We start from the raw sequence: 20978 nt of genomic DNA, 5'->3' as shown, positions 1-20978 counted from the left end.
CAAAAAGTTTAAGAACCCCACATTCCTCATAACCAACAGATACAAACTAACTGATTGATAACCAACGTCAACACCACCCATTATTTGAGTTAACAAAATCTCACCCTAAATAATAGCTTCAACTAACCAGAGGCACAAATCTGGCAATAAAAATGAAGAATTGAGGTGCTTTTGACAAATATTGAGTTTTGGGGGACCTTCCAGCAACTAAGGATGGTATAAGGGGCTAACACACAATTACCCCGAAAAAAAGAGGAAAAGAATTGGCATGATTGCGGGTCGGATTCGATTGCTACCGGGTAACCCTTAACCCCACCCAAGGGACAAGAGCAAGCGGCTATTCTGACGACCCAACGGAGAAACCGAAGACGGCGTTCTCCTAACCCCCGGTCCTATCGTGCGCAGCGCGAGCGCAGGATAAAGCAGCCACTTGAGTTCCCATATATCCCATTCGTCACCATTAGGGGTGGTAAACGATCGAATCGAATCGAATACTAAGGTATTCGTATTTGTATTTGTTTAAAATTATCGAATTCGAATGCGGACTCTAATATTCATATATCTAGTTTTTCGAATTCGAACTCGAATACTTGGTATTTGATAAATATTCATGAATATTCACGAATACTTATCGAATATTAGAGTATATTTATTCTACTAAAAATTTTGATTTTCAAATAATATTAAAATTCATAAATAAAAATTATTCCTTTTTAATATATGATGTATATATATTTAAATTAAAATTTTAATTAGAAAATAGATTTAAGAATATTTAAGACTTAAAATCAGTATATAAAAGTTAAATAGAAATGGTAAGTGAATTAAAAATATGACATCATATGTGCAATAATACAAATAATAAGTTGTGATTAAATTTTAAACGAATATTTAATAGACAAACGAATCGAATATACATCTGGTTAAATTCTATTCGTTAGTAAACTCGAATACTAAAAAATATTTGTTTAGTGGTAAATGAACTACCGAATCGAATATGATCGAATAGTTATTCGAACAATTATCGAACTATTTGTTAATTATTTGGTTCATTTCCACCCCTAGTCACCATGGCTACTTCCTTCTCGCTGTCAACGGCGCAGGTGAACTCCTCTTTCTCCGATGTGGGACTAAAGTCGACAACTTTAAGATCAAAAAATGACTTTTTCTTTTTTTAATTTTGTGGGAAGTTGCAGGTGAGTTTTGCTGTCAATGTTCCCACTGGGCGGGAGAGCCCACGTAAGGCCCATTTGACTCAAGCCCATAACCGGCCCATTCTACTAAACCCTAAACTCCCAACTCCCACGTAAGGCCCATTTGACTCAAGCCCATAACCGGCCCATTCTACTAAACCCTAAACTCCCAACTCCCGTCGCTCTTCTGCCCTCGCTCTCTCCCTCGATCTCGCTCCCTCAGAAAACCCTAGAGCTCCGATCCATCAGAGATCTCCCCAGATGACGAAGACAAGGGAAAGAATGAGGCGAGTCCAGAAGGAGAAAGGCCGTGTCCTCAAAGCCCTGATCTCGAAATCCACCGGCAAGACCGCCGGCAGGAACTCCTCCGGCCGCATCACCTCCTTCCACCGCGGCGGCGGATCGAAGCGGCTCCAGAGAACGGTCGATCTCAAGCGCAACACTCCGGCGACCGGGGTCGTGGAGAGGATCGAGTACGATCCCAATCGATCCTCTCGCGTCGCCCTCGTTCGCTGGATCGACGGCGTCAATCTCCTACGTCGAGGTCAGAGGAAGGCCGACGACGATCTCTCTCCCTCGGCGGGAAGTAAGGTTCTTGAATCTCCCATCTCCTCGGTTTTCTCGTTCTCGACTCTCCCTGGGGGGGTCGATCAAAAGCAGGGATCGTCATCTCGGTCCTCATTGCAACCAAAGTGTTTGCCTAAGAATTATGTAGCTATTGGAGAAGAGACCGTAAGAGCTTCGCCTTTCTCTTCGTCTCCATTGGACGCGGAGGGAGAGAACCCAACTGTTTTGCCCAGTTCGTTAGGGTTTCGTTTCCCGAGGATCGCTGTAGCTGGAGCAAGACCGGCATTTTTCGCTCCCCGAGCAGCGGGAGAGGAAGACATTGGAGAGAATTTGACTCTTGATGAGATCTGGAGGTGGAAGACTCGGTCGATTGATCGGAAAGTAGCACTTTCGTGGCAAAGCTCGGGGTTTGTGGAATCGAGACCTAAGCTTGAACAGAGCAACTTGCTCCCAACCCAAGTGCTTTCTTATGCTTTATCTAATGGCCGGTCTCTTTATCAGAATGCAGCTCCTGTTAAGCCTAAAGTAGGCAAAGGGCCAAAGGAGGGCTGTGTGCCTGTCAGTTATATTATAGCTAGTGACCATTTGGAGCCCGGGAAGACTGTTGTGAACTGTGATTTGCCCAAACCTTTGCAAAGCAAGAAGCTTTTGAAGGCTGATCAGGGTGCTGATATGCAGAAGAAGCTGCAGGAGATTAGCTATGAGAGGCTCGATTTGAGTTTGCAAGTGGGTAATTGCATACCTTTGACTGATATAAGAATGGGATCATGGGTACATGATATTGAGTTGCGTCCCGGTCAAGGTGCAAAGCTGGCTCGATCTGCAGGAACCTACGCTAAAGTGATCAAGGAGCAAGATGCGCAATGTTTGATTCGGATGCCTTCTGGTGTTGAGAAATGGGTTGATTCTCGATGCAGGGCTACTATTGGAATAGTTTCTAATCCTGAACATGGTGCAAGAAAGCTTAAGAAAGCGGGTCAGAGTCGGTGGCTCGGTAGGCGCCCTGTTGTTCGTGGTGTTGCCATGAATCCAGTGGATCATCCTCATGGTGGAGGTGAGGGTCGTACCAAAGGAGGTAGACCTTCGGTATCACCCTGGGGGAAGCCTACTAAGGGAGGGTTTAAAACAGTTCTGAAGGTTGCATCAAAAGGCAAACTTTGATTCATGCCATGAAAGAATCATATTAAACGGAAGTCCCTTTTTTATGCTTTTTTATCTTGAGAATAAAGAGCACAGAGAACCTTTAGCAGGAAGATTTGGCATGTTGAGCTTTTAGTTCACTGGATTCCGGAGATGGCAGTTCAGTGTACACCTATATTCAGTAATTTCTTCTGTTAATCCTTCATATAATGTTGGAAATTGGCCGACACATGGACAACAATGTAATGATTCACTATATGGGTGCAGGCTTTTTCCTAGTTGCTTTGATTTTGTTTATGTTCATTACAAATAGGAATGAGTAGAATGTAGGATTCAGTTCTTCGAGAATTGTTACTTCATCCTTGTACTTCAGCTTTATTTGTATCCTGCTGTGAGTTATTTTTGCTGCAACTGCTTTTATATTAACTTTTTAGTAAACTTTTATTGAATATACGCTCTAAATTAGCATTGTTATGTTGATGTAATTCCCTGATAGGACATTGGATAATCGATGTTATAAACTTATAAGATGCCTATTTTTTCCTTTTCTTTTTAAATTTTGATGTTTATATATGTATTTTTTTTAGCTACTATAAGTGTTGCTATAAGATTCATACTATTAAACTTGGTAAAAAAAATCAAGTACTGAGTAGTTGATCAATTAATTGATGCAAGGTGACTTAGTTGCATTAATGCTATACCCTGCTTTTATTGTTTCATTGATGTTTACGCATTAATCCTAATTTGGACTTTAGTTTCACCAGTAGATCTTGTTTATTCATGGCAAAGTGCATCACCCGTATACTTTATGATATGTGCATTCCGAGGTTTATACTATTTTCTTTGTAGCAATGGAGGCCATGGAGCAAATTCTGAGGTAACCTGCCACTTATTATAGTTTACATCATATGTAGTGTGTTATCCTCATCATCCTGAAGTCCTTGCTCACTCCATGACTTTATTCTCAAAAAAGCAACAATGGAGACCATGGAACAGGTTTAGAGGTAACTTGTACAACTTATATTATGCCTTACATCATCATCTAATCTGTTGTCATGAATTCATATTTGCTTGTCTTAAGATAGTAACTCAGTTACAACCTTTTTAGTCAAATGAGATATGTTTTTTCATGGTTGTGAGATGGTGAAGGCTGCACCTTCCTTTTCATCTTCTTTATTAAGAATATAATTAGAATCTCCAATGCAAAGTATAGGAATGCCCAGATCACAAACCCATCACCTTATATTTTACGTGTTCAAGGCCCTGCAGGCTACTTAATTGAAAGATGCGTATCCACACCTATCTTCATTATCTGGCTAGTCTCAAGGGATTGCTGGTTTGTTCATTCACTTGCTCATGAACTCGCTGCTTCGCCATAAGCGATAAAGCAGGGGAGATGAAACTTAATTGAAAAATAATTCCTGTGAAGTTGTATAACTTTTTTTTTGTTTTATAGTTTTTTCTCAAAGTTTTTAATCTCTACGCTAGGCATCGACTTGATATGTAGAAGGAATATAGGTTAATATTTCTAATTTTACCATTTTTTAATTCATTTTGTTCATTATAGGGGGCGCACATGTTTCTGGACTTTAATCATTGAATATAGCAGAGAACTTGGAGCTGCAATCTGATCCTCTAAAAGCTTCATAGGTATTCTGGGTTCGTAGTTGCTTGAGTTAGTTAGCTTTTGCTTTGTGTTTATTGCTTTGAATATGTGATTTTTTTTTTCTCCCTTTGGTGCCCCTTTCCTCAGAAGGAGACCTCCTGCAATTTGAAAAGAGAAAGGAGAAACCACAAAAACAAGTAATAAGCTCTCTGATTTTTGATGGCATACATTGGAGCTTGATGAATGTAACTAACTTAATTTTTTTCTCATTTTGGATAAGTGTGGTGACTATCAGGATAGATAATCTTTTGAGAATATATTTCACTTTGTTTTTGTTTTCACATGTAATTTTAACTAATCACTACAATTTGTAATGAGGTATATTGGTGTAGGATCTGACTTTTCCACATAGAAAATCAACTGGTATTTGATATGAAAATTTCAAGTTGAAGCATGAGTTGGGTTGCTATTTCCTAGTTTTTCCTATCATTTACTGTAGTTGTCGAGGCATCCTCAGTACTATTGTCAAGGATATGAAAATTATTTCTCATTTTCGCCTTTAGGCTCTACGCCGAGTGTGACTTTGGCAGGTTTGTACTTTGTAGAATAACTCGTGATTATGGGAGGGGTAGGGGTACCTACAGAAATATGAACATTAGCGGATTTTAAGAGGGGATTAAGAAAAGTATCCCTGTCGTATTGAGTCACGACTTAGCATGAAATCTTGCCTGGAAGAAACATAAAGGGCTAAAGAGCAAATTCAGAAGAAAGAAGTTCAACCTTCCATTCTTGCTGGCATTCTTATTAGTATGTCATTGATAATTCTTAGGAGTTATCTTGTGAGGGTTAGACCTGGTTTAAGCATTAGCCTTCCAAGTATCTGTACCAAACAGTTGGAGGCATGATCTGTCACTTAGATCTATGCACCATTTACGGGTAGAAATCCCCCCCCCCCCCCCCCCCCCCCCCCGTCTCCCGCCGCGGCACCAGCGGCCCCAAACACACACCAAAAAAAAACCCAAATATTAAGGGTCACTGAGATATTAACTGCATTACTTTCCACAAGTAGGAGTGGGCATCAAGCATGTATGTTTCATGTTTAGCTTTATGAAGAAATATTTTGATTTCATACTTTAGTTTTGCAAAATTATATTCAGTTATAGCTGTGAGGGAAAAATCAGAAGATGAACTAGGTCCTCCCATGCTGCTAGAAAGGATGGTGAAGATTCAGGTATGAAACTCTTGGTTTTCTCGTGGTTAAGTTGAGGATATTATCAACAAATGCACTGTTATGTCTTGTTAAGCTTTTTCTGTGTGACAATTATTTCTCTTCCACTTTCCCATCTTTCTAGGTTAAGATTGGTTGTTTTCAGGCTATGCATAACTTTTTACTAATCAAGATTAATCGTATAAACAACATCGTGTTTTGGTTGTTCGGAAATCGGGCTCCTCTGATATTCTACGGGTGCTGCTGGGGTATTATATCTTTACTAAAATATTGTAATTGCAGTTTCATCTTGTTTGGGAGTATGTTAGCAATTTTCATTGTTACAGGTGGGCGGATGTCTTCCATAACAACATTTGAGTAATTAGGAAGTGTCGTTTCTGTACCCTCAACCTAAGGTTAAGTATTTTTCTGTTGGGACTACTTTTTCTTTTTTCCTTATTTTATTTTATCTTCTTTATTTTTATTTTTGTGTGTCCAACTCCAACCTTCACAATCTCATTCTTCTAATCTCGGTATTATTATCTCCTACTGAGAGGAATCGTGTGTGGGCTCAACAAATTAGACGACATCCAAATATGCTCTTTATGAGATTTTACTATTCAACACTGGAGCGAGGATACAATGTAAGTTTTATCATCTGAATGGAGCCCTGCCCTTGTGGAGATTTAAATCTTTGAATGAGCGTGCCCAGTGGCAGCTTGTTAAGTTGGATGTAGTCCTGTATTTTTTAGAACCAAATCCTCCCTGGCTTGTCATGTTCATTGGCTAATCGATCGTGTCAGTTCACGAAATTTGCATCCTCATTATTCTGTATTCAACGAGACTTGTTCCTCAGCATCCTTATCTGTTTTAATTAGATACTAATAGAAGCTATACGCTGCCCAATTTGGACCATTGGCATCCTTGAATAGATAATTCAAAAGACTTGAATTTTTAGAGGGAGATAATTGGAAAGGAGAGGAGACATATGTTAACACCTTGGCGTTGTTTAGTAATAGGCCGGGATAAAAGAAGATATTTATTTGAGGTTATTTAACCCTTAGCTTGGAGTTATTTCAACTCTTTTGATACCCTTGCGAATGTCCTTACCGTAGCTTCGGGGAGGGGGGGGGGGGGGGGGGCTAGGAACAGAACTGTTTGACAAGTTAGGTCAAGTCTTGCGGTTCGGAACATCTATTGGACTAATAAGGGAATTTAGATACTCAATTGTTGAAAGGGTGATTTTGTTCCCTAATGTGTAGGAGGAAGATTATGGTGCATGCTAGGATTCTTTTTAACTGTGAACTAGATAAAATTCCCTTATCTTGGTCCAACCGTCTAGAGATAGATTGAAAGCCAAATCTTCAGACTATATACCTCTGATGTGCAGGATGGTCGGATATATGAACTCTTAGGGAGGATGCATGATGACACTTTAATATCACAATTTCATTGCAATCTTTGGAGATTTTGTATGCAGACGTGCATACTAGGTTGTATCAAGATAAACACTCGAAAGGTTTCTTTAGTTGATGAATACATGCACAAATAGTTCTGTATATTTTGTATGCACGGCAACATGTATAGCCTTGTTCATCACGTATGTAGAAGGTTTCCTGTGTCTTGCGTCACACGTTACATGTACAAATGATACCATATTCTTGTCCATGTAAAAATGGCTCGGCACTTGGCACATAGTGTAGCTGGACCATGGAGAATTCTCCCCAAAACAATGGCATATGGTACCAAAGACGGTCCTAACCCCACCACCAAACAGCTAAAAGAATGAAAATTAACATGTATGAATAAATCAGTTATTATTCAAGATTAGCGACACCAGCTAATGACGTTCACACGCGCACGCCCCCATCCGCACAAAAGAACGAAGAAAGAAAAATAGAAGAGAGGAAAAGGTCAAAAGAAAAATATGCGATGGTTGGTAGTGATGGCAAATGTTTTTTTTTTAAATTTATTTTTTTCCCTTTGTGGGTTTTTGTCGAGAAGTCCAGATTAAGATTCAAATTCAGACTGAGAACTTTGTTCAAATCACCCTTTGTGGGTTTTTGTCGAGAAGTCCAGATTAAGATTCAAATTCAGACTGAGAACTTTGTTCAAATCAAACAAGTAGTTGTAGTGATTCTGATTCCAGATTAAGATTCAAATTCAGACTGAGAACTTTGTTCAAATCAAACAAGTAGTTGTAGTGATTCTGATTCCCCTCGCCATACTTTCGTGCTTTCTTCAAATCCAGATATCTAAGTTCATATAAATGTTTATTATGACAATGCTAAAAACCCTTATCCAGTTATTCCTTCATTCTTTCTTAAGCTTTTAGCTGCGCGGTTGTGGCAATGTTGCACGAAAGAATTGGACAAGCTGTTGGCAAGATTCTTGTTTGTCAGGCAAGGGATCAATCAATCTTCGTTGAGATGATCAGTTCGTTGAGATGATCGGTTCTCTAAACGGTGGCATCGTTCAGACAAATGCGAATTCCATGAGCAGTAACGGACGTGGAAATTAAGAGCGATGAATGAATATTTCTCTCAAGCTGCAATTGATTTCTCTCAAGGCACTTTCAATCTCCCTTGAGGGGTAATATTTGTTATTGCACAAAATTTAAATTCTCATTCAAGATTGGTGACAAGTTAATTTCCGTTCTTGTACATATATATATATATATATATGGGATTTGGATTCTCTAGTTCTTGTAGTATCAGCAGTTCTTCACACTAGTACAAAGTGGCCCAGCCCCAACGGGTGGTGGGAACCGTTGGGGCAACTTTTCGCAGGCCCCAACGGTTCCAACCGTTGGGACAATTTTTTTTACCATGGAGGGAATTTTGCCTCCCTTTTTTTAACCAAAAATAAATAAATAAAAATTACGAAACCCCCCAAATCAGAGAGTCCCCTTGCCCTTTTCTTCGTTCCCCCTCTATCGAAACCTCCAAATCAGAGAGTCCCACCACCGCCGCTCGGAGATCGCCTCCATCGCTGCCGCAGCTGCCCGTTGGGACAATTTTTTTTACCATGGAGGGAATTTTGCCTCCCTTTTTTTAACCAAAAATAAATAAATAAAAATTACGAAACCCCCCAAATCAGAGAGTCCCCTTGCCCTTTTCTTCGTTCCCCCTCTATCGAAACCTCCAAATCAGAGAGTCCCACCACCGCCGCTCGGAGATTGCCTCCACCGCCGCTCTCTCCCCTCTTTTTCGTTGCTCGGAGATCGTCGTCGCCGCTGCTCAGAGATGGCCGCTACAGAAGGTTGTCGGCGTTACTGGAGGTCGACAGGTCAGATTATTATGAAAACATCCAATAGGACTTTTACTTGATTTATGAAATGTTTGATTGCAGGCCATCTAGGGTATGCTTAATCTTAGAACCAGTCTGGTACTGATTTTTAATGCATTTTTTTAAACTTATTCTGTATTGTTGATTATAGTCTGATTCCAGCTTTTATGTGCATAATTATTCTGATGAAAGCCAAATAGACTCAGTTATTTATTTGAGTTGTTGTTCATGTCTCTGCAGTTAGATATGGTTCAGGAATGCTTATCACAAGCAATGGATCTTAGTGGTTTGTTACTTATTTATTCTGCTCTCGGTGATGCCGAAGGAATTGCTAAACTTGCATCTCTTGCTGAGTGGTTTGTTACTTATTTATTCTGCTCTCGGTGATGCCGAAGGAATTGCTAAACTTGCATCTCTTGCTAAAGAACAAGGGAAGAACAATGTGGCCTCTCGGTGATGCCGAAGGAATTGCTAAACTTGCATCTCTTGCTAAAGAACAAGGGAAGAACAATGTGGCCTTCCTTTGTTTATTTTTGTTAGGAAAATTGGAGGACTGCCTTCAATTGTTGGTTGATAGGTACATTTTTTAATAGTCAAACCTTTTAGTCTAAGTGTATAATCTTGATTCATGCCACTTCAAGTGTCACTGGTAACATTTTTCCCTTTGTAGCAACCGTATTCCAGAAGCTGCCTTGATGGCTCGTTCTTATCTTCCAAGCAAAGTCTCAGAGATCGTTGCAATTTGGAAGAAAGATCTCATTGAGGTTCAGCCATGTTATCTCTTAACTTCATTTATAACAGCATTTTAAACGCATTTAAACATAAGGGAAGATGAAAGATCATTTTTGTTGCTTCTTAGTGGTCAGTATCTGCTTTAGTTTGTAGGTTTTTCTTTTTATTCAATTAGCTTTTATAACTTACTCTTGATTTGTTCTTATATTGGTTTTGTGCAAAGGTCAATCCAAAGGCTGCAGAGTCCTTGGCTGATCCTGAAGAGTACTCAAACTTATTTGAGGACTGGCAGGTTGCTCTTGCTGTAGAGTCTAATACCACCCAAAACAAGTGCTCATTACAAGTTCTTCATCTTCCCTCATAATTTTTTTCTAATGTTGTTTCTCATATGTTGATAGCTTTCAACTTAAAATTTTCATTTTTTTCTCAGTCAATTTAAAGTTGGAGCATTTATGGGAAACTACTTAAATGTTATAGCTTATGAGCATCAGTTGTCATTGTGAAGTTTATTATTACTACTGCTTGTTTTTTAGCACCATATTGCTAATTGATGTCACTCATTAGCTATTTGTGCAGCGTACATGGTTATACCATTTGTGTTTATAAGCAATATCATTTGAGCAGTACTAAAACATGCCATTTTTAGTGGATGTAGTGTAAGGAACTTATATTAATCTAAGTTCCCTGGTATTCCCTCCTTTGTTTCAATAAAATGTTGGAGCGCTACTCCACAAATTATTAGAAACCTGAAAATTGATTTGCTGAAAGTCTTTTGGTTAGTTGAGAACTTGAGATAGTTGATCACTTAATTGGAGCTGGTGAGAATGCCTATGAATTACATTTAATGTTTGTCTAGAGCGTGGAATATTGTTTGTACCAAAATCTCGTTTTCTTTTGCCTTTTTTATTTATTATTGTTTGCTCTTTGCCTCCTTCTATGACCAAAAAGTTAAATTACCTCAGTAAGTCACAATAGCAGATTTGAAACCTGTCCCTTGGATCCATGAGCTTCAGCTTCTTAGCATCCTTTTGATTACTAAATAATGCACAAGTTGTTATGAAGCTCATCTGGTCCTTTCTTCCCCCTTAATTGTTATTTGGTTGTTTGTTTGCATATTATGACTGGAGCATGTTTATTAGGATGGAGGGCAACGGAGTACATTCTTTTTGTTACAAATAAATGTGTATTTTCCCTGCCTGCCTATATAGGGTTACTAATGATAAAATTGCATTCCTTGTATTATAAGTCAATATGTGTGTTTGGTTTATCATCAGTTCTGTGATGAGGTGTCCCCTTAGTTTAACAGCAACTCAACTCAGGTAAGATGAAAATACCCTGATATCAGATACCTTTGATGTAAAGCTGCTTATCAATTTGGCATCACTCCTAGTCCTAGACTTCTTTTTGTCCTGAAAGTTACATGAAGTTATCTCCTGGAGTTTTATTATATCACTTGTGTGATAATTCAAATGAGTTGATTGTTGAATACAGTGCCTTGCTGCATTCATTGTAATGACAATTGTTTCTGATATTGCAGTCCTTACTCCCTGAGGTTAGGGACTTTATGTGTTCACTATCAGTGTTAGAGGCAGACATATTTCTGAAGGTAACACCATTACCCCTTAATCATCTGATATATTAACTATTTATGTTAAGCCAAAGGTATATATCCTTGAATTCTGAGTTTTTGTTTGTTTTGGTCACATTAATTTCCTGCACACAACAAAATGTGTTCTACATGTGAGTGATGTAGATCATAACTTTGCAACTTGGCGATAGTTACTGCATCTTGTTATGAGTTTTCCTTCTCATCATAATAGTATGGGCAAAAGTTGAGTGACGCAGTGGTTGAGGTAGTTTTACTAGCCCGTATCAACGATGCGCTGTTAAAATCCGCACATCCTGCTAATTAATCTATGGAAAATTGCTTCTCACATATAAATGCCGATACAAACCATGGAGGGGAGATGGATACACTGCTTAATTTTTAATAAATTGTTTGTAAATTGATGAATAAAAATTAAAATATAAACTTTATGGAGTAGTGAAAGAATTAGTGGTTGCTTATACTCAACATGCATTACTAACTATTGAAGGCTATTTAGTTTGTTGTTGCATGTCTCATTCGCACATTATGCTGCATTGAATATGCTATGGTCCTCACTTTTACTATGTGATCCTTGATATGGATTATTATCTACTTTGCAATGAAGAGTTCGATTAGTAACCTGCATATGAATGCGGGAATTTATTGTTTAGGAAGAGAGGAAATGCATGTTTCATCTTCATATTCCAATTTTTACAGGGAACAAAGCAGGGGTTTAGCAAACACAGATGATGATGATTTTTCGGACAATGATTATGAGCAAGAGAAATTGCCAAGGAGGAAAGGAAAGGCAGAGACTTTTTCAAATTTCGGCTTTGAGGAAAAGGCACGAAGGGTTGATGCCCAGACAAAATGGAAGTATGTGCCTGAAACAGATGCTAACAGCTTGCATTCTGATGATGATCTGAATGCACTTTTAAAGGTAGGAATTAGCTTAAGTAATTAAGTTTATGTTACCTTTATTTCCAACTTCCAGTTAACACACTATGACTTTGATATTACAGGAAGAGGAAGAGCTGGTAATTGCGCACCGTAAACAAGTTGAAGATACGATAAATATTGTTAGGGAGGTAAGTGAAATTAAGTTATTATTGATTTTCTGGCTAGATGATGTATGACTTTCCAAGTTAAATCACTTCTAAAGCTAACAAGTGATCTCTGGGAGGCTGCTGTGTGAAAGAATTTAAGTTGCATTGGTTCAGTTTATCATTTGACCCTTCCAGTTTGCTATGGTTAATAATTTTTTTGAACTTTTTGTTTGTTTCTATATTTATCAAGTATGACGATGACATATTGGCAACACTGTTATATGAATTCATCCCAAATGGAAATCTGAGGGATAATTCATAGAGGCATCACCCCCCCCCCCCCTCTCTCTCTCTCTCTCGATCTCAAATCTCCTTGAGCTCTCTCTCGTCATTCTCTTGGATCTCTCTCCCTCGACCTCTCTCGGATCTCCTTCATCCCTGTTGCCGGCATCCCACCGCGCCACCACCGTGGCCGCCGCCTCCTAAAACTCATCGAGGTAACCCTAATCTCCCTCTACCTTTCATCAATTTTTACCTTTTTTAGAAAAATCAGAGGTCTATTTTGATCTAAGAGAGGAAGCCAAGCCATTGTTGAGTTCACCAACACTTGAAAGGTATCAAAATCCGCCCACATGATCTTCAATTAGGTTTTACTTTCCAAGTGTTTGATGAAATGCTCCTACTTTTTTAATCAAAACTTGATATTTTTGCATTTCATTTTTGCTATTTATTGTTCTTAATTGTTTTATGAACCATATCATGCACTCTTTTAATTTTTGGTGAAATCTTGTAACTTCTGTAGTTTTCAAGTTAAAAGTACAAAATTGGAAGATTATATTGAATTTATGGTATTAGGTTGAGTTTGATTGATTATGATGTTTGATTGGTTATTAGATTGTAATCAATTCCATTTCAATTTGCTCCAAATTTTATTTTTTTGAGAAACCGGAGTTTCTAGAAGCTAGGTATAATGCTCCAAAACCCTAATATTACTTATTTTAAGTTCTCAAATTTTACAAATGATATTGTAATATCACAAATTGCACATATCATTCTTGAACGAAATTCATACATAAATAGATTATATACTCGTTCCTTGCAGTTTCTCAATTAATGCAAAAAGACGTGCCTTTGTCTTTTGGTTTGACATAAAGATGTGCATTTTCAGATTTTAATCTTCAGTTTTCCTTTGTTTACAATATTCCATTCAATATATCATCCGAGACCAGGTACGATGGCTTCATAATTTATCTCGATGGATATTTCTTTTCCTTGATCTTCTACGATGTTGGCACCTTTCTGAGCATACTCCTGGTCAACGATGCCCATCAGAGATTTTCATGTTGGTAGTTTTATTTGAATTTGGGTTCTTGTGTAGTTAACTTAATTTTTGAATATTTATTTCATATGTCTGATGCAGGCATCTTCATCCACATCAAAGTTGCAGAAGACTGTTTTTCCTGAACATGGGTATGTTGAACATTTTTGTACCTCTCATCAATTCTTTAGCCTGTTGAGAACACAAGTCAATTTACACTATCACTTACATATCCTATTTAGCATACAAATTGCATATGCACACGACACAGATTTGAGTGCATGATGCACATCCAAAGCCCACAATACATATGTCACATTGTAGTATAAGGAATATCTATGCATGTCTTAATATCAAAAATGATATATTTTGGCTAGTTCCTGTAACTTCAATGTTACTTATCCTATTAGTTTAGACCACAGCATTCAATGTTACTTATCCTAGCTCATGTAAATGACCTCCACTAGGAGCTTTCAAAAGGTGATATATAAAAAGTAAGCATAGTGCTAGGAGGTAATTTAATTTACACTCTAATTACATGTTTGCATTTTACCACATAGTTCATAATTTTAAGGTAAAATGACAAAAAACTGACTAACATTCCTTTGTTTTTCTTACACTTTAATTACATGTTTGCATTTTATCATCTTCGCTCTAATTACATGTTTTTAATTTAACATTTGAACAAATATGATGCACAATAAGAAATATGTTGGCAATGCAGTCTTACAGGAAATTAATTTCAGAATGTAACGTCTCATACATGATGCACAATAACAAATATGATTCTAGCTTCCAGAATGTAATGTCTCATACATGATAAGGTCTCATACATGATGCACAATAACAAATATGATTCTAGCTTCCAGAATGTAATGTCTCATACATGATAAGGATTATGAAGGTTCTGAGCTTGATAATTTTGTAATGTCTCATACATGATAAGGATTATGAAGGTTCTGAGCTTGATAATTTGTGGGAATGATTGTTTTTGTTTCACATTGACAGGAAGAGCATAAACCTGACAAGATAATTACTGTAAACCTTAATGTGGGAGGTTGTCTGATGCAAAACGCAAGCAATGGGAATACTGGTGTCATGATAAATAATCGTGAGATAACAAAAGTTGAGCTGCAGATGCAATCTAAACATAATGTATTTACATTTACCGATGTCAGCTCCTGCAATCCTGATAGATGTGGTTGTATCCCAGTGGAGAAGAGTCAAATGTGCCGGAAGTCCTCACTTCTGGGTGGATGCTGATGGATCATACTGGGAGGAGGGACAGAAAAATGTAAAGGGGAAGTTATGGGGCAAGGTAATTTCATGGTCATGCTTTTAATAAATTACCGTGTTTCTTTAGTTTTTCGATTAAGTTGAGGTAAAATTTTCTGATCTATTTGTTTGAACAGGCTAGAACCAAGCTTCTATGCTCTTTTCTGTCACTGTCAGTTCCTTGTAAGGGTGAAAATCCCTCCGGTGAAGAAGTGAATAACATGCTTAATGGAGCATTTCCATTTTTTTTTGGGCAAAGATTTCTTTTTTTTTTGAGCAAAGAATGCTTCAAAAGTTCTTGTTGGTTGGATATGATGGATCAGGAACCAGTACCATATTTAAACAGGTATTACAAATTTATAAGTTTGAGTATGTCAACAATTCATACCAGTCCTGTGTTCTATAATGCATTCTGTTCTCTCCCTGGAGAACAACTTTCTGAATGATGTCTCCTATTTTTACAATTTTTGCCTATCAAAATTCTTATAGTGTTTCTCTTGGGAAACAATTTATTTTGTGTTACTGGTATCTTGATTCAAAGCAGTATATATAGCTATCTGGGTGTACTGCTTGAGGGCCGTGAACGGTTTGAAGAAGAGACTTTGGCTGAGTAAAAGAAGAAACGACCATGTGCTAGGACAGGTAGTGTAACCTCCTTGTACTTTTCATTATGCAGAGCAACCATATATTTCTGGCTTCATATATCTTCTTAACAGGAGTGACTTTTCTATGTAACGTTGTATGTTACACTATTGTCCTTAATAATTATCATTAACACTGGAGTATAGGAATTCATTGAGGAGTAGTTGTTACCTGCTGTTTAATTAGAGGTTAATCTCCAAAATTTTTTAGCAAAAGAAAACAATGGAGGTTAATCAGTTGTAGATGTATTTATGACATGCCATCTCTTGGTTGATGATTATTATTGGTCTGCCTAATGATTTGTGTTTTAATTGTTTTTGTCGATTTGTGTATCTAAAGACTGCATAAAGCTTAAGAGCATTGGAAAATATTGGACAGACAAAACATTCTCAGTATCATCGCAAGTTCATGAAAGGTTTTGATGGTTGATATGTGTTTTTACTTGCAGCTTTCGTTACGATTTGTAAATTAAAAAAAAAAAGAAACTGGCATTAATGTGTATCCTTGCTAAAGGGAAACTGGTCTTTTGGGTTCAATGTTGTCTGGCCAGGACTTCTTTAGCTATTTTGGTTCAATTTTGGACTGCTGAACATGTTATATTTTCTTCCATTTCCTACGTGGTCTGCAACTAATATAGGAAAATCAGTTTTAACTCGAGTTTGTCGTACTGGTCCTTCAGAATCTTTTTTTATTTTTAATGTTTGATAAAAAGGCCATTGGATCTTTAAACAACTTGCTTTATAATTTGAAGCTTTGTAATTCAATGTTTATTGAGTATGATATTATAGTTCTTATCATTGAAGTCTGTTCCATGTACAAAGTTACTTATATCACCAATATATGCATCTTTTCTTTTTGTGTGTGTATGAAATTTTTTCTAGTTCTGAGTTTATTGCTTTGAAATTCTTTTCTCCCATACTGATTTATATACAGATTTACAATAAGCATGCCTTCAAGTGATCTGTCCATTTGGAAGTATTCAGTAAATTTCACAAGATTAGAATACAAAGCCACATGTTTCTGGGACAAACTTAACATTACAATGATTAGTCACTTCCATCATTTCTGATGATTAGTCTTACGAAAAGAACCATGATACGACGAGTGGTAGTTTCATTTTGCTTCTAAAAGAATCTTAAGACTTCATTTTATAGGTTTTTGATGTTTATATTCTACTTATTTGATTTTTTTTTGAATTAATTTCAGGGAATGAAGGATGTGAGATTGATGTTTTGATGGGCTCACTAAAGTCAAAAACCAATGACTTCGGCATATTTCTCTCTCTTTGGTTAAGATTATCTATATAAAATTGATTGTAATAGACTTTGTTGGTTAAGATCTTCTATATGAAATTGATTGTAATAGACGATTGTAATAGACTTTGTTGGTTAAGATCTTCTATATGAAATTGATTGTAATAGACTTTGTTAGTTAAGATTTTCTATATGAAATTGATTATACTTTATTTCTATATGAAATTGATTGTAATAGACTTTGTTAGTTAAGATTTTCTATATGAAATTGATTATACTTTATTTTAGGATTATCATGACATTTACTTTAGATTTGTTTTGGTTCTTTCATTGACATTTCTTTCTGTAAATGTTGTGTGTGAGAAATATTATTTTTAATTAGTGGAATTGTGGTTGTGGTTGTGGTTGTGCTTCTGCTTGTTAATATTATGTGTGAGAAATATTGTTCTTTAATTAGTAGAATTATAGTTGTGCTTCTACATGTTAATTATTTTTTGTGAACTATTTAAAATCTAAATCTAAATCAAAAAAGTATGAATTAAAGTTATGTTATGATAAATTTTTTCCTTTTTTTCTCAGAAAGTTAACCAGACAAAGAGAAAATGATTTTTGTATGAATATTCTTCTAACTTTTCTTATAATATTATTTCTAACCAAACAATAAAAAAACATATCATTTTCTTTTCTTTTTCTTTCCCTTTCTTTTTTACTTTCTCTTTCTTTTTCTTTTCTCTCTCTTTCTCTCCAACCAAACATAGCCTTAATATCCTTCTTGATGAAAATTTAAATGCCAAGGTTGCTGAATTTGGTCTCTCAAAGCTAGCTAGCTGCTGAATTTGGTCTCACATATGAGGTATCTTTTGTTTTTATCAAATAGCTCGTTTATCTTTAGACTTTGTATATCGGATCTACTGTTCCCCGTAGAATTTTTTTTGACATCCGAAGAATTACATTGATATGCATGAATTGCAAAATGGCAAGCACTGGGATATCATTTTAGTGCAGGTTCCATTTTTTTTTACAAATTATATACTTGTTGCCCTAACGGTTGTAACCGTTGGGGCCGAATAACCGTTGGGGTCTTAATAAGCCCCAACAGTTTGGACTGTTGGGGCGTTTTTTTTATTTTTTAAAAATAAAAATTTCTTGTCCCAACGGTTGTAACCGTTGGGGCAAGTTTTTTAATTGTTGGAGCAAAATCAGCCTCAATGCGACTTGTCCTAACGGGCATTTTAGCAGCCCCAACGGTTGTAACCGTTGGGGACACACTCAGCGGGACACACTCAGCCCCAACGGTTTGTGTTACAACCGTTGGGGCTGCTACAGTTCGTAGTAGTGTATCATTGACATCAAAAAGTGTTTTATCTTTCATCTTTGGCTTACCGTTCTCTGGGGAACAATATCATGTGAATAGGATGATTAAGAACATAGTTTAATGCGGATGCAGTCATTTACTATGCTGTTTTTTTCATTGTTACTAACATTTGGATTCTCTGGTGTCTAGAAAGTTCTCTCTTCATTACTTTAATTTGTACATGTACTGTAGAGTGTGTGTATTCACCAACTATATGAGAATAAGACATTGTGTGTATTCACCAACTATAGGAGAGTAAGATATTTCTTCGTAACATTGAAATGTTTATTGTTGTTTTACACATTGAAATGTCAAAGGACCTCCCTGCAATATATTTATGTCATGACATTCATGAAATTGGTACATATTACAGAAAGATAACTACTTTTGGACGTCTGGAGTTCCAAGTGGTAACAAAAAATGTTTAGTTTCATAATATTTTAAGTGGATGGGGGCTGTATCTGTAATTAAGCCTTGATCAAATTGGATCCACGTTTAGATCTTTTGAATATTTACTTATTTTTCTTATGATCACAACCACCATGGTACTAAATAAGTAGAAATTGTCTGCGACAAGCAATCATGTGCAAATCCTAAGAAGCTTATTTTATGCGCGTAAGAATAAAACTATGCCACATAAACTTATAATGGAAGTAAATAAATATTAAATTGGCTGCTTCTATGGTCCTTCCCATCGTCATCCAATGTACTCAGGGGTGAAGTAGTTGGACTAAAAGAAAATTAAAATATATAAAACCAAACAAAAGAGTTTGAAGTTGAAAAAAGAGATGCTAAAGCAAAATACAAAGCCTAATAAAAGTTTAGTGGCCCATAGCAACCGTTAATTTGGTTGGCGTAATGCACTCTAGCTCAAGATGCAATCAACTATACATCCATTAAAAAAAAAACACCTAATCATGTAGAGAACTCGGAGCAAAGCTTAGTGATAAAGGGAGCATCTACAAGAGCTCAAGTCTTAAATCATTGGGCATCATGGCAACTTAATTACATCAAATTTAAGCTATGAGAGAATAATGAAGTGCTTCATTGTATAAAGACTAGGATTTGAAGCTAGCGAGATGAGGAATATATCTCCTCTTTCCTTGCTTTTTTATTTATATGACAATGGTGTTAGACAAGCATTAATAGAGTGAATGGAATTTTCTTTATTATATTGAAAAGCTACACATGGATTAGAAGCAAGGAGGGAGATTAACCAATTATGCAAGATTGCACTCCATGAGACCACTTGAAGAGAAGAAAAGGTAAAGAAATCCCACAAAGATAGATGGAAAGGAGACATGATCGAATTTGCCTTTAGAGTGGCCACATCAAGAGATGCCGTGTTATTTTAAGTGTGATAAGTTTTATTGTATATAGTTGGTCCAATATTAGAATTTGCACCTTGGTCCATATGAATTTAGTAGGTTCTAACTTTGCACCAAATTGGGTATTTGGACCTAGTAATTTTGATTAGATGTAGATCGTCTAGATTACACTAAAAAGTTGGAGCATTAGGATATAACCCAGGCATAATTTGTCCCTATCAAGTAGGTGAAGATGGACTCGTATGCAATATTATTGATTTGTGAATCATCTGTGGCCTATGTTTAGCTCCCTACAAAATTTTCTTTTTGCCCCATGTGTGTTTTAATTCGTGAGAATCAAAATAAACCAGATACCATGGTTTATAGTAGTATGGTGCACACATGGAGACTTATGCATCTTGTTAAATTAATTTAATCATGGTCCTATATTCTTTTGTATGTAATTAACAAATGTCTGAATTGCTAGCTCTATAGCTTATTTTACAGAAACAAGGTTATGTATCGGAAGATAATTGTATCCTTTATCTAAGGAAATATCCATCGGGATGCAGATATAGTTAATCAACTTTTTAACCGATAGAATACAGTTACGAATATGGTTTTGTAGTGAAATATTCGGATCTGTATCTTAAATTCCGAATGCATATTGGTCATATTATTACTATAGTTTTAATCTTTGGATTATGAATTTGAAGTTAATTTTGATGATCAAGACGTCTAGTCTTACCTTTTCAGATATAACGAATATGTTAATTAACTCTTTTGTATCATATGAACTACATTTTTTTTAAAATATTATCTAGTTTTCTCATATCCTTTTTTTTATCCGCATGCATATCCGCTTATATATCGACATGTATATCCATATATATCTGTATCCGATAATAGCGGATATGAATATGTATTTTTCTTATCCATGTATATCTGTAAGCGTCTTCGTATCCGTGATGGATAAACGGATATGAATACGGCAAATATCATATTCAAGCCGTATCCGAACTGAATGCCCCCCTAAAAGAAAAGATATGCTTTGTATTCTACTTAATTCATTGGACCCCTTCTATATTATTATTGTAGCATTCAACAACCAAAATAAACAAGAACTATAAAAAAAACCGCAATCTCTTAAAACACCATGCATGTGCCTTAAATAACCCTCAAATCAATTTCAAGCCATTGTCCTTTTGTTACGTAATTAATGACAAGATCAGCAATATGATTTCCTTTATAGCCTCTTAACCGAGTAAGGGCTAGCTGAAGGGAGAAGGCAAACTTTATGAAATGAGTAATAAATAGGAGATTAATTTCTAGAGACGTGACAATAACAAAACATGTTGGCTCAATTTCATATCGTCCCAACACTAACAAAAGAAGCTCGGACAAGTGTTACAGCTAAATATAGCTAAATCTTAATAAACACAAACTAATAATAATTGATGAC

The 20978-nt window shown here is 36.4% G+C and overlaps 2 protein-coding genes and 2 long non-coding RNA genes across 6 annotated transcripts; all 4 read left to right on the top strand.

The window, feature by feature from the left end:
- Positions 1328-3349, top strand: LOC109841264 (60S ribosomal protein L2, mitochondrial-like). The gene has a single exon (XM_020410176.1). The coding sequence runs from the start codon at positions 1455-1457 to the stop codon at positions 2919-2921; it is 1467 nt and encodes a 488-aa protein (XP_020265765.1). The 5' UTR covers positions 1328-1454; the 3' UTR covers positions 2922-3349.
- LOC109841262 (coatomer subunit beta'-3-like) lies at positions 8931-12177 on the top strand. Of its 2 annotated transcripts, none has more exons than XM_020410174.1 (6): positions 8931-9326; positions 9467-9578; positions 9672-9765; positions 9957-10063; positions 11271-11339; positions 12039-12177. In XM_020410174.1, the coding sequence occupies exons 1-5, from the start codon at positions 9230-9232 to the stop codon at positions 11317-11319; spliced, it is 459 nt and encodes a 152-aa protein (XP_020265763.1). In that variant the 5' UTR covers positions 8931-9229; the 3' UTR covers positions 11320-11339; positions 12039-12177. The 2 variants fall into 2 exon arrangements, with proteins under 2 accessions (XP_020265763.1, XP_020265762.1); XM_020410173.1 differs by having other exon boundaries at positions 8933-9326; positions 9957-10076.
- On the top strand, positions 12338-15212 carry LOC109841263. Of its 2 annotated transcripts, XR_002247216.1 has the most exons (5): positions 12338-12409; positions 13597-13709; positions 13788-13837; positions 14694-15003; positions 15098-15212. It is a non-coding gene; the product is annotated as an uncharacterized LOC109841263 (long non-coding RNA). The 2 variants fall into 2 exon arrangements; XR_002247215.1 differs by having other exon boundaries at positions 13597-13837.
- On the top strand, positions 15221-16953 carry LOC109841260. The gene is made up of 3 exons (XR_002247214.1): positions 15221-15306; positions 15505-15602; positions 16809-16953. It is a non-coding gene; the product is annotated as an uncharacterized LOC109841260 (long non-coding RNA).

The sequence above is a fragment of the Asparagus officinalis genome, chromosome 5, assembly GCF_001876935.1.
Source record: "Asparagus officinalis chromosome 5, Aspof.V1, whole genome shotgun sequence".
In the NCBI taxonomy this organism is placed as follows: Eukaryota; Viridiplantae; Streptophyta; class Magnoliopsida; order Asparagales; family Asparagaceae; genus Asparagus; species Asparagus officinalis.
Note: the sequence above shows the minus strand (reverse complement) of the source record. Positions and strands in the feature narration are given on the sequence as shown.

What these genes read in the sequence shown, in the direction of transcription:
- LOC109841264 (XM_020410176.1), top strand. Translation starts at nt 1,455, where the DNA reads ATGACGAAGACAAGGGAAAGAATGAGGCGAGTCCAGAAGGAGAAAGGC.
- LOC109841262 (XM_020410173.1), top strand. Translation starts at nt 9,230, where the DNA reads ATGTCTCTGCAGTTAGATATGGTTCAGGAATGCTTATCACAAGCAATG. An exon ending in TGCTCTCGGTGATGCCGAAG is followed by an intron (nt 9,327 to 9,466) that starts GAATTGCTAAAC and finishes GTGATGCCGAAG; the next exon opens with GAATTGCTAAACTTGCATCT. An exon ending in CTTCAATTGTTGGTTGATAG is followed by an intron (nt 9,579 to 9,671) that starts GTACATTTTTTA and finishes TTCCCTTTGTAG; the next exon opens with CAACCGTATTCCAGAAGCTG.